Source organism: Solea senegalensis, linkage group LG21 (assembly GCF_019176455.1).
Source record: "Solea senegalensis isolate Sse05_10M linkage group LG21, IFAPA_SoseM_1, whole genome shotgun sequence".
Lineage (NCBI taxonomy): Eukaryota > Metazoa > Chordata > Actinopteri > Pleuronectiformes > Soleidae > Solea > Solea senegalensis.
The window spans coordinates 1,172,880-1,186,474 of NC_058040.1; the positions used below are offsets into that span (position 1 = coordinate 1,172,880).

Consider the following 13,595-nt stretch of genomic DNA (forward strand, 5'->3'; position numbering starts at 1 on the left):
TGCTCAGTCAGAGCTGCTGGAGAGTCACTGACATCCTGACAGAGGAAAAAGAACAACACGCCGTCTGTTTCAGCGCCTCAGGTGAGACAACACTGCCTTTTTATTCACGGTAACTCATTAAATCTGTGTTTTTGTTGTTTGGCAGCAGAAGTAGTTTTAGTCAAATCAGAATTGCCAACATATTTGATTGCTTTGTTAAGATGTTGAATTATAAAGAGAATTTCCTACATTTCTGTTTTAATATCATATAAGAAATAATGCTGAATAATGTAATGAAATCAAAACAGTTATTTATTTAAATTTTTTTATGATGATGATGATGATGATGACAGGTGACGTGTTCACCCTCACAAAGTTTTATGAACACATGTAAACTGAATAATATATGATACATGCATTCATATATTATGTGTACATTACTGCAGTATTGATTATCTGTGCATGTTTTTCATGCTCCTGACTGAAGCTCTTTATACTCACACATTCATTATATATACAGAGCGCACACACACACACACACACACACACAGTCAGAGGACATTACTGTAACCTCAACCATAACTAGTGACTTAATCTTAACCATGCAACGTGTCTTTACCTGAAAATGGAATGATTTACATCATGTGGACTTGCTTTGTGTCCCCATAATGTGACTGTGTGAACAGATCTATGTCCCCACAACATGAGTAATACCTGAAACACACACATGCACCCATATATACTGTAGACCAGGGGTGTCAAACTCGTGGCCCGGGGGCCCACCACTGTGCGAGGTGAAGGAATATAAGACTAAATGTATTTTTTATTTATATTATATATTTGTTATATTTATATGATTATAATATAATTAAATATATAATATATATATATATATAATTATATTATAGAGTAGAATATATCTTTTTTAATATTTGTTTGTTCTTAATGTTATAACATAGTAATAAAATTCATTTCTACCTGGACGCCTGAAAGACGAGTTGACAGTCTTGTTCTGCTCATGTGCTCATGCTCATGTGCTCATGTTCATGTGCTCATGTACAGCATGCTACATACTGACAATGTTAACATGCTGCTGCCCAGCAGGGACACCAGGGACACCAGGGACACATTATATAAATACTAAAGTAGAGCCATGGGCCACATGGGTCATTTCCCAGGGCGACATGCTCTAGGGGGCGCCACGACGAGAATGAGCATAAAAACATGGAAAAGGATTCGTATTTATTCTTGTTCAGTGCTCAGCTGCTCAGGTCATCATGTTATGTGTGGCAAATGGGCGCCCTCTACAGGCGGGATGCCGGCACCTTCACTGTTCAATAAAGTGGATCAAACCAAACCAAATCACACCAAACCAAGCCAGGACGGGGGTTTGGGTGGATGTTCACCGCTGGGTCTCAGCCCTCATGTTAATGAGAAGGTTAAATGTCAATTACAACACACATTTCTTACAAATAAAGCACATTCTTGGGGGGTTGGGTGCCAGCGAGGTGGTATTCCATATGGCTGATGGAGGATATTCAAACATAAACCAAAATATTAGACACTTTTAAATAAATCCACCAAAGATATTACAAATATTCAGAATTCATCACAAACTGTGCATACATCAAATAGTTAGTGAGATAATTCAACAAAAAAATGAAAATAAACTACAACATCATGGTAGTATAAGAAAAAAACACGATGACCGGTTGGACACATTGGTTATAAACAATACAAAACCTCATAAGTGAAGAAAGAGCAGTTTTCCTTAACCAAATGTCAGGATTCATATATATATATGTATACATATATATATATACATATATATACAATATATATACAATATATTAAATAAATAAAGGGTGTATGAGCCATATTCACTTTGTATTATTTTCATGTCATTTTGCTCCGTGCCACTAGGGGGCGGTATTTACTGTGTTGCTCAGTTGACCTCGACTCAGCCAAGTTCTGCCATTTAACGTCGGGAAACCAAAACACACTTTAGTGAACAGTTGACTCTGTTGTTTTCTTCCCTGTATCATGAGTTGAAGTTATTAATATATGAAGGAAATAAACCTGCGAGATAATCGAACATTACCGAACCTTCTGTGTTGCTATGTTGGAGTTCACGTCTCAAACTCAATCCTCGGACTGAGTCGGTACACTTTGGTCTGGACGCTGTTTTACTTAAAGTCACAGTTTCAACTTTGCTGTAGGTTCATACAAACAATTTCCTCTAAGAGAGTGAACCAGTCAACGTCCATAATCATCCGTCTGCTAAAACCTACGTCCTCTTGGACACAGTGTCCTATGTTCTAATGTCCACAACACACACATCACAGTAACTACGTGGACGTTCTACACAACATGTCAAAGCTCTCAGCCGCCATGTTGGGATTTGAAGATCAGATTACTCTTAGAGCTAAGCTTAATTTTACCCAAGAATCATCAGGGTGTGTGCGTGTGTGTGTGCGTGTGCGTGCGTGTGTGTGTGTGTGTGTGTGTGTGTGTGTGTGTGTGTGCGAGTCATCAGACAGGGGATAAAGTAGGTGGTGATGCGCCTTCGTAAGCTGCTTCCTCACCCTTGTGACGAGTCTCAGTGGAGGAGGGGAGATGACAGAGTAGATGAATGGATGCTGATGAATGGGTGAAAGGATGAACACGATGAGACTCACATGTAGACTGATGGTACTGGTTTTGATGAGCGCTCTGTGTGGAATATTTGAGGAGTGTCAGCCGTGGAACAGTGTGAGGACGCGTGGATGAACGTGTTGAACACAGTCTCGTTCAGATGGGAGTGCTTTGTCTGAGGAATGTTCCATGTACCATAAACAAGGGGGAATTTGATGTCCACGATTATTCCCGACCTCTGAGACACTCCAGCTCATCATTAGTGATTCTGAAGGTTTTCAGAGTGCCGTCGACTGAAGAGTGCACTGCCCCAAATATTCTTCATCTGCACTTTTAAAGGGATAATTGAGCTTTAGTTTGACTTTCAATTCAATTCAATTTTATTTGTGTAGCGCCAAATCATAACATACATTATCTGGACAACATCATGGAGCAGAGCAGGGGAACACGAGGCATCAGTGGAGACAGAACCAGATGTGCAGCATCTGCCTCGACAGGCTGGGGTGAGAGGAAAAATGGGGGACAGAGGAGAGGAAGGGGGGAGAGAAAGGAGACAGAAGAGAGAGATGTATGATAATAATAATAATTATAATAGCCTAATAAATAAATAGATAAATAAATAGATAAATAAATAGATAAATAAATAGATAAATAAGAGCACATGGTCACAAGAATGCCAGTCTCTCTGGATTTGAGGGGCCTGAGGATCTAAGGCTGGATCGCTCATATGAGGTCTGGGGCCCCATATGAGCTTCACAGGGGGCCAGTGACGAGCAGCCACGACTGGGCTGAAGTGTGTTTTTGTGTCTAAATTAACTTCTTACTGGTTCTGTGTTATTCAGGAGTAGATTTTATTCTGTAGATTTAATCCCAGCTGGAGTTTCTGCAACACACACACACACATACACTTGATTTCAGGCCAAGTATTGAAATACACTATATATATATATATATATATATATATATATATATATATATATATATGTACTATAAACATGAATAACTCTCCATGTAAAATCCATTCCTCTGCATCAGTGTGAAGAAGGGAAGTCTGGTGGCATCACAGCAAACATTAGGATGATCTAGTCTGTCAGTTTACCTCCCTGCAGCACACACACACACACACACACACACTGTGCATGTGTGAGAGCGTGTGAGTGCTGCAGACACACACACACACACACACACATGCACAGTGTGTGTGTGTGTGTGTGTGTGTGTATGTGTGTGTGTGTGTGTGTGTGTGTGTGTGTGTGTGTGTGTGTGTGTGTGTGTGTGTGTGTGTGTGTGTGTGTGTGTGTGTGTGTGTGTGTGTGTGTGTGTGTGTGTGTGTTTGTGTGTGTCCCTGCAGCTCTATAGTGGGTCCACATGATCTCATGGAGCTAAAATGACTCTTTCTTTCTTCATGTCAGACGGTAAAGAAGTCGTCACAGACTCACATTTGTGTGTTTTATAACCGCAGGGAACAGCTTTTATATACAATATACTTGTCCATGTTTAATATTATGAATGGAAAAGTTACAAAGGTTCATTAACATGAAATTAGTTTTTAATCCAACTTAAACCGGACTTACATTAGTCTGACTAAAATAGTTTATTTTAAATAAATCATTTAAAAAAATAAAATACTACTCTGCAGGTCAAACACGTGAGTGCAGCGTGTCTGTTGTTGTGTTTCTAACGTCACTAGTTGCAGCAGCATGTGAAAAAAAACACAAAGTTTGCTCGGCCAAAAAAAACGTTAATCTCACGATAAACAATTTATGCCATTAAAATGTGTTTGTGTTAATATTGTTAATAACACGTTTAACTGACAGCACTAACATTAATCAGTCAATCTTATTACTATAGCCTGTGATCGGACTGAGGCAGACTCACTTAGTGAGAAGTCCTGGAGCTCATATCACAAGATGATTATTCATCCCTTTTCTCCTTTTACTTGTTTCTCTCTGTCTATGAATGTATTAACATGACTTGTGTGATAATCTTCTCACCTTGTATCCTTTAGTTTAAAACCAAACCCGCTATCAGCAGCTGAACTGGGAACCACTTACAACTAATCTGTGACAGATGGACGAACTTCAAACACTGACAGGATGATGTCACGCTCATAAACACAGTTATATTCATGTATTTGTTTACGTCGTTGTTGCAAATACCTTGAAAAAAGTGTTTTAAATCTTATTTATTTTTAAAATCTGTGGATCATAAGCATCTGTATTTCAAGATAATTCATCGTTCCATCTATGTTCCATAGACATGGTCTTAGTGTGGTACATGTTACACTTTCTAAGATTATATTATAACCCATAATCTTGTAATTCCCTCCCTGAACAGATTTGTGATATTAGGGACTGTAAATCTGTTAATCCTCCTTCAACCACTAATCTATCAGTTGTTATGTGACTATTCCAGTCCATCAGTGTAGAGCAGTCTATATAATGTCAAACTTTACTACACTTTACAGTATATATACACTGTATTTACAGTACAAGTACTGGCACTCACAGGAGCTCGTTACCCTCTCCCATCAAATCATCATGTAAATCATACATGACATGACATGAGTCCTTGGCAAGGGCGTAGGATTGGTTACAAGACTGGTGGGGGCGCTGCACGGTCAAGGAGGCGGAGTTTAGACTCATGTGCTGCACATTATGAACAGATTTATGACAACAGCTGTTCCGTCTCATAACGACAGCACTGTAAAAAGAACATCACAGTGAATCTATAGAAATTTTATATGATAAAGTTCTGCTGCGTCATTAACGTTAAGTAAACCTGACGTTTCTTGTTCTCTGTCTATCAACTCAACAAAACTGAACAGTGTGAACATAACATTTGTTCCAATACAATGTTTATGAAATTATATGTGACCTGCAGTCTCTTGATTAGCCACCAGGGGTCAGTAAACATAATATGGTTCCAATCACGAGTTTTGGGTCGTCTTCAGTAGAACATGATTTCCACTTTAGAGTCAAATAGACCATAAAACATTAGTGTTAGTCTGACTGATGCTGCATTCAAGTGCTTTTGAAAAGATGATACATCCCAACTACGAGTATGTTGCATTCAAGTGCTTTTGTGGTTGGAGAGAAATAAGAAATGGCTCGTTAATTCACCTGCTAGAGCATTATCATAAACATTTTGTACACAATCAACAAAAAATTATAATCATCATTATTATAATAAAGGAATGATTTACAATTTTATTTATTTAAAAGTTATCTCCACTCAGGGACTCGTGTATTCAATTATAGAATTATCTCCCAATTTCTCACTGGAAATCACGACCTGTGCATGTCAGGAACTCATATTTACCATAATTATGGAAACATGTGAATGTAACAAAAACTGGACTTTTTAAATACAGGTAAACATGTTGGTTTACACCCCTCATACATTATATTACATTACATTATTACACCCCTCATACATTATATTACATTACATTATTACACCACTCATACATTACGTTACATTATTACACCCCTCATACATTATATTACATTACATTATTACACCCCTCATACATTATATTACATTACATTATTACACCCCTCATACATTATATTACATTATTACACCCTCATACATTATATTATTATTACACCCTCATACATTATATTACATTATTACACCCCTCATACATTATATTACATTATTACACCCCTCATACATTACATTACATTATTACACCCCTCATACATTATATTACATTATTACACCCCTCATACATTATATTACATTATTACACCCTCATACATTATATTACATTATTACACCCCTCATACATTATATTACATTATTACACCCCTCATACATTATATTACATTATTACACCCCTCATACATTACATTACATTACATTATTACACCCCTCATACATTATATTACATTATTACACCCCTCATACATTACATTACATTATTAACATTACGTTACATTATTACACCACTCATACATTCGTTACATTATTACACCACTCATACATTCGTTACATTATTACACCCCTCATACATTACATTACATTATCACACCACTCATACATTACATTACATTATCACACCACTGTTACATTATTACACCCTCATACATTACATTATTAGTTACATTATTACACCACTCATACATTCGTTACATTATTACACCCCTCATTATATTACATTACACCCCTACATTACATTACATTATTACACCACTCATACATTACGTTACATTATTACACCACTCATACATTACGTTATTACACCTCATATATTATTACATTATTACACCGCATTACATTATCACACCCCTCATACATTACATTACATTATTACACCACTCATACATTCGTTACATTATTACACCCCTCATACATTATATTACATTATTACACCCCTCATACATTACATTACATTATCACACCCCTCATACATTACATTACATTATTACACCACTCATACATTCGTTACATTATTACACCCTCATACATTATATTACATTATTACACCCTCATACATTACATTACATTATTACACCCTCATACATTGTATTATATTACATTATTACACCCCTACATTACGTTACATTATTACACCCCTCATACATTACATTACATTATTACACCATACATCGTTACATTATTACACCACTCATACATTACATTACCACCTCATACATTACATTACATTATTACACCACTCATACATTACGTTACATTATTACACCCCTCATACATTATATTACATTATTACACCCTCATACATTACATTACATTATTACACCACTCATACATTCGTTACATTATTACACCCTCATACATTATATTACATTATTACACCCCTCATACATTACATTACATTATCACACCCCTCATACATTACGTTACATTATTACACCACTCATACATTACATTACATTATTACACCACTCATACATTACGTTACATTATTACACCACTCATACATTCGTTACATTATTACACCCCTCATACATTCGTTACATTATTACACCACTCATACATTATATTACATTATTACACCCTTCATACATTACATTACATTATTACACCACTCATACATTACGTTACATTATTACACCACTCATACATACACATTATTACACACACCCCTCATACATTACGTTACATTATTACACCCCTCATACATTACGTTACATTATTACACCCCTCATACATTACGTTACATTATTACACCACTCATACATGCTGGAGGTGCTTTGACACACGAGTGCTGCACGTGAGACGTGAGCCAGTATTGATATGCTGTCGTGTGTGAGCAGTTTGTGTCCTCCTGTGTGGATGACATTGAGAATCAGACAGACGTGTCATATCCTGCTGCAAAGCTCCACTGCACACTGATCTACTGTAAATGCTCCCATCTATAATCACCTCATACTGTGTGTGTGTGTGTGTGTGTGTGTGTGTAGAGAGAGGAAGGTGACATGCACATTTAACCTTACTCTCATGGTAATATAATGCATTATGCTGTATATTAATTAACGTTAATGCACATGTCATCATTACTGACGGTGCTTTAATGCATCTACACTTAATATCCTGACATTTGACTTTATTTATTTTACCTGTGTCCAACAGCAAAAAACAAACATTTCACACATTTGAAGTAAAACATTACATGGTTTAAATCAAATCAGATTTATTAGAATGTTTCTGTTGAGCTTTGGGAACCATAATAAACACGGAACAGACACAAAACAACACGTCATTCTGGAGATGTCCAGTATATAAATGTCTACATGTTACATGTCTAATGTGCTATAGTGCATATACTGTGTGAAGTTAAAAATTTAAAAGAAAGGTAATAAAATAAAGTGCAGTTCAACAGTCAAGATACATTCATGCTGCATATTGCTATGATATTTTAATTACTATATTATTGCCCAATCCTCAGTCAATAAAAATAATTGTTGTGCTCTAATTTTATCAATTTATTCTCCTTTAACAATATAATAAAAGTTTATATTGACTACAGACATCACTCACATCCTTTCAGGAGCATAAAGAACAGAATCATACTTCCTTATCTTTATTACCTTATTATTTGCACTTTGGCACTTTGAACCAGCGGCATGGGCAGAATGTTTTTGTGGGTGGGCCAGTACTAGAGTGGGCCGAATCTTGTCGCAGAAAAAGTAAAAGTAGAAGTAGAATCTCTTTTTGTTGGTGGATATTTATCATTCTGTAATAATTATCCCTGCCTGTGACTCTGCTGCTGTGCTCCAAAAATACCGTCAGAAGTCAGGTTGACTCATTGAAGCAGATTTCATCTCTCAGTGCCTGCTAATATGAACCAGGTGAAGGTGCTGAAATGAAGCGGTTGCTAAATCTTTGCGTGCGGAGTCACTGCTGGAGTGACACAAAGCCGATTCCATACACTTAACCCCACATTGCTGCTGATGGCTGTACTGGCAGCATGTGAGTGGGTATGAAAGACGTGTGATAGAAAATGTGCTGCTGTATGAATGTGTGAGTGAATGAGTCAAAGGCAAAAACTGTAGTGTAAAGCGATTCTGAGAGGTCAGGTAGAAAAACACTGAATAAATCCATGCAGATTTAAATACACATTTACCAGCGTGAACGTGGGATTGCAGTAATTGTTGTAAATGATAAATGTTGCTGTTGTACAGAAGAACCTCTGATGGACTCTGGAAGTGTCTGGACACAACATGGTAGAATATAATGGTCTAATCCAGTGACCATCTTTATGTAATGTGTGTGTGTGTGTGTGTGCACACATGTGGGGGTCAGTTTGAAAGACACTTTCACACTTACACACGCACACATACACACACATACACACACACACATACACATACACACACATACACACACATACACACACATGCACACACATACACACACATACACACATGACACACACATGCACACACATACACACACATGTACACACATGCACATGCACATGCACACACACACACACACACACACACACATGCACACACATACACACACATACACACACATACACACACATACACACACATACACACACATGCACACACATGCACACACATGCACACACATGAACACGGACACATACACACATCACACACACACACACATGCACACACATACACACACATACACACACATGCACACACATCAGTTGTCAGTTTCCCACACTGTCCACAGTGACAGCTGTCGTCACCCCTGACATTTCCCTGCGTCGAGGACGAGGACGATGAAGGCCACTGAGCCGTTGAAGCCATCGAAGCGGCAGTGAAACATTCTTACTCAGCAGCCGCTGCCCACTCTCATGTGATGTTTAATACTCTATTTAATATTTAACATATTTAACTAGAAAGTGAAATATTCTGTATTTTGTCCTTATTCCAAACTGAATAATCTTCCATATATCAACGGTGTGCCACTTTACTCCAGACTGATGAAAATACAGCTACTGATAATGATAGCTGTGTCATCTTAGCTACTTGTGTAGTGTGACACAATATACTGTATATATAGTATAAGATAGGATTTTTGTGGATTTACCATGCTGCTCACATGGTGTTCTGAACTGACAATTCTCTGTTGAACATTCCTATAACTGCTGTATGTCTCACTCCCTCCTCTATATGTCAAACCTCTATGACAACACAAAGGTGCCTAAAAGTTTATATACATATATATATATATATATGGTTTGTATATATATATACAGTATATATATATATACAAACCATATATTATATTGAAATGTTTCTTTTTTATAGTGTGTGTTGGGGGCATCCTGAATTTGTCATGAGTCCCTCGGTCAATAAAAACAAAGTGTAGCGAGATGATCACTTGGTCACGTGCAGTATTGTTCATTTTGAAGTCATCACTTTGTCCACTGTCTGTTCCTTAATGATGCACTTATTTGTTTAAATGTCTCTGTCGCTGAATTATCACTTACACTGTCTGTGTTTGTGTTATTTTGGGCAGTAGGATCATCTGGATGATGAACAGGATAGGCGTCCCCTCGGGGCAGGAGCTCACGGATGAAGAAAAAGAGCTCATCAACAGCGTTCTGGCTCGAGCAGCCATGATGGAGGTCATGGAACAAGAGAGGATTGAGTGAGCATGCACACTGTTGTTGCACTGAGTCACATCAGAAGATGTTCACTGAGCTGAACTGTTCTTGGTGTAAAACCTGCACCCATGTGTGTGTGTGTGTGTGTGTGTGTGTGTGTGTGTGTGTGTTGTCAGCCGTCTCTCCAATCGCTTGGATGATATCAAGAAGACAGCCCTTGGTGATGGTCAGTCACACTGTCTGCTGTGTGGGGCGTCGTTCGGACCACAGGGAGTCACAGCTGTTCTCTGTGTGCAGTGCAACAAGGTAGATATATATATACAGTATATATTTATATATATATATATGTATATGTATATATGCATGCTCTGTGCAGCTGCTGTCACAGCCTGAATCTGTAGACTGAATGTAAAGTATTCTTTGACCTCTTTGCAGTACATGTGTAGCAAATGTGGGATCTGGAGCAACAGCAGGACTTGCCCCATGTGGCTGTGCAGAATCTGCAATGAACATCAAGAGGTGAGCATATATACACACACACACACACACACACACACATTACATTACATGTCATTTAGCAGACGCTTTTATCCAAAGCGACTTAGAGTAAGTATATTACTTACTTATATATAAATACTTACTTATATATAAATACATATATATGAATGAGAGAGAATGAAATGATACCATTATGTCTTTGTTCTGCTAAAGCGTGAACAGAGCTTTTCTCATGACATGAGTCATATTCACCTCTCACCTGTTAGAGCAGACTTACATTTGCCTTCCACTGGTACAGTTCCACTCCCCCAATATGTAAAATGAGTGACGTAAAATCCAGAGTTGTGATGACTCTGTGCTCCTGATGGTACTGTGTGTGTAGAGGTCTCTGTCTCAGGGAGGCCGGCCTATTTACATAAACGCTCTCTCTCGTCAGTCACACACAGAATATCACCAGAATACAAAGTCTTCATTTATCTCTTCCATTAAATAAAGCAGTGAATGAATGAATGAAGGGACAAAACAAAAGCCAATCTCAAAAATAAATGAATGAATAAGTGAATATAAAGCAATCTTCATTGCATCATATAAATGAACACTGTCCTTTTGTAAATAGAAGCAAAGAATCACTTTCACTTCCTCTCATGTTATACAATGTGTCCACAACAAACGTTTTAATTCATGTTACTTTTGATGCTCAATCATTTTCATGCCACATATCTGAAATATTATAAGATATTATATATGATATATATGATATCATTTTGTTATAACCATACTGGAAAAAGCCCTAATAATAATAATACCTCATATTTATTACTACACTATAGCATGTAAGATGTGTGTTTCTGCAGCTACACAAACGTTCAGGCGCGTGGTTCTTTAAGGGCAGAGAGCAGCAGGGGTTGCCTGCCCCCCTCCCCCTGTCCACACCTCCACAGTCCAGCTCTGAGGTTTGTTCTGCTCCTTCAGCAAACCCTGACAGACCACGGCAACCGACCACACGTTATCATCCAAGACGTAAGAGTCCATTCACTTTAGACTCTTCTATATGAATGAATGAATGAATGACTGGTCTATAATTTACATTCAATCATAAGTTGTAATAATAAAAATTGACTTTATACACTTTCATTTACAACATCGTGGTATATTAAAGTGTATATTTCTTAGCTTGTGTGTTTCGCTGAGCGTTTTCTCTTCACCCTGTTGTTCTTCCTCTGTCGGCTCAGATATAGATTCTGTTCTTGTTTAACAATAAAAACTCTAGTCAGACTGCAGAATGTCACATAGTGCATCCTGAGAAATGATTATTCTGGGCCATGATGATGAAGTGGACAGATAACCAGACTATACACAAATAATAGGACAGTACCCGCCCACTAAATGTAAATCTGGCCCAAGTCCTCCCACTGATGTAGGTGTGTGTGTGTTTGTGTGTGTGTGTGTGTGTTAAACTAGGTCATAGAGACTGCAGTGTTTTGAAAAGTCCCCGGGGGGCGATAGAGGTTCCACACTGGAGCTTCAACAATACAGAGACGAATATTTCTGAGATGATGTTTTTCCCCGCTCGCTCAAACCTGCAGCTCTTTACTTACAGATTACTCTTCTGCTTCTGTACCGAACCACATTCAGAACCACATTCAGAACCACATTCAGAACCACATCATTATCATCATCCACATATGCGGTTATGTTAACGTGTATTGTTATTTTTGTTTTTGTATGTGTGTAAGTTTCTGTTTATATATTCGAAAATGCCTTAAATAACGTCTACAAAAAAATACGCTTACGTTAACATGCACGTCTGCAGACATTGAAACTCGTTCTTGTTGTGTCTCTTCAGAGCTGCAGCAGCAGCAGCAGCAGCAGCAGCAGCAGCAGCAGCAGCAGTCCTGTGGATCAGAACAATGGGAGCAGACGCCAAGAACAACAGCTGACGGCTGTAATGAGGGTCAGACACGTCCAGCAGCTGTAATGAAGACAGACGCACATGTGTCTGCCTCCAAACCACTGGGTCCAAACGCACAGTGGGCCCCCTTGCCCTCAGGTAACACAGCAGTGCCCCTGTCTAAGAACAGGCCCAAAATACAATCATCATCATCACCATCACCATCATCATCATCATATAAAGAGCGTGATGCATGAGTCTGTAATATCGTTTCATATTCCGCGTCTTGTTGCAGATGTGGTGAACACACATTCAGAGAGGGAAGACACGGTGTCGCCTCCTGTGGTGGAACCTGGTATCTCTGCTTCCATTTGGTCTCATCTTCCCGCAGCCAGGACCTCTGCACCTGACGCAGCTGCCAACAGTCTTGTATCCCCGAGAACAACACCTGATCCAAGAGAGGAAGAAGACGATGACTACGACTCAGACGACGCCAGTAAGAGTGATTCAGGCGGGAACCACAGGCGATGAAGT

General features: G+C 38.3%; 1 protein-coding gene across 2 annotated transcripts in view; it reads left to right on the forward strand.

Moving 5' to 3' along the window:
- Positions 1 to 13,595, forward strand: part of rph3aa (rabphilin 3A homolog (mouse), a) — a 20,645-nt gene continuing 7,050 nt past the window's right edge. The window contains exons 1-7 of one of the 2 annotated variants that reach the window (XM_044012105.1): positions 1 to 81; positions 10,585 to 10,716; positions 10,849 to 10,978; positions 11,108 to 11,191; positions 12,025 to 12,190; positions 13,017 to 13,220; positions 13,357 to 13,557. In XM_044012105.1, the coding sequence (XP_043868040.1) occupies positions 10,598 to 10,716; positions 10,849 to 10,978; positions 11,108 to 11,191; positions 12,025 to 12,190; positions 13,017 to 13,220; positions 13,357 to 13,557 (904 nt within the window). In that variant the 5' untranslated portion in view covers positions 1 to 81; positions 10,585 to 10,597. The remainder of the gene's footprint in view (positions 82 to 10,584; positions 10,717 to 10,848; positions 10,979 to 11,107; positions 11,192 to 12,024; positions 12,191 to 13,016; positions 13,221 to 13,356; positions 13,558 to 13,595) is intronic. The other variant, XM_044012107.1, reaches the window with a different exon arrangement.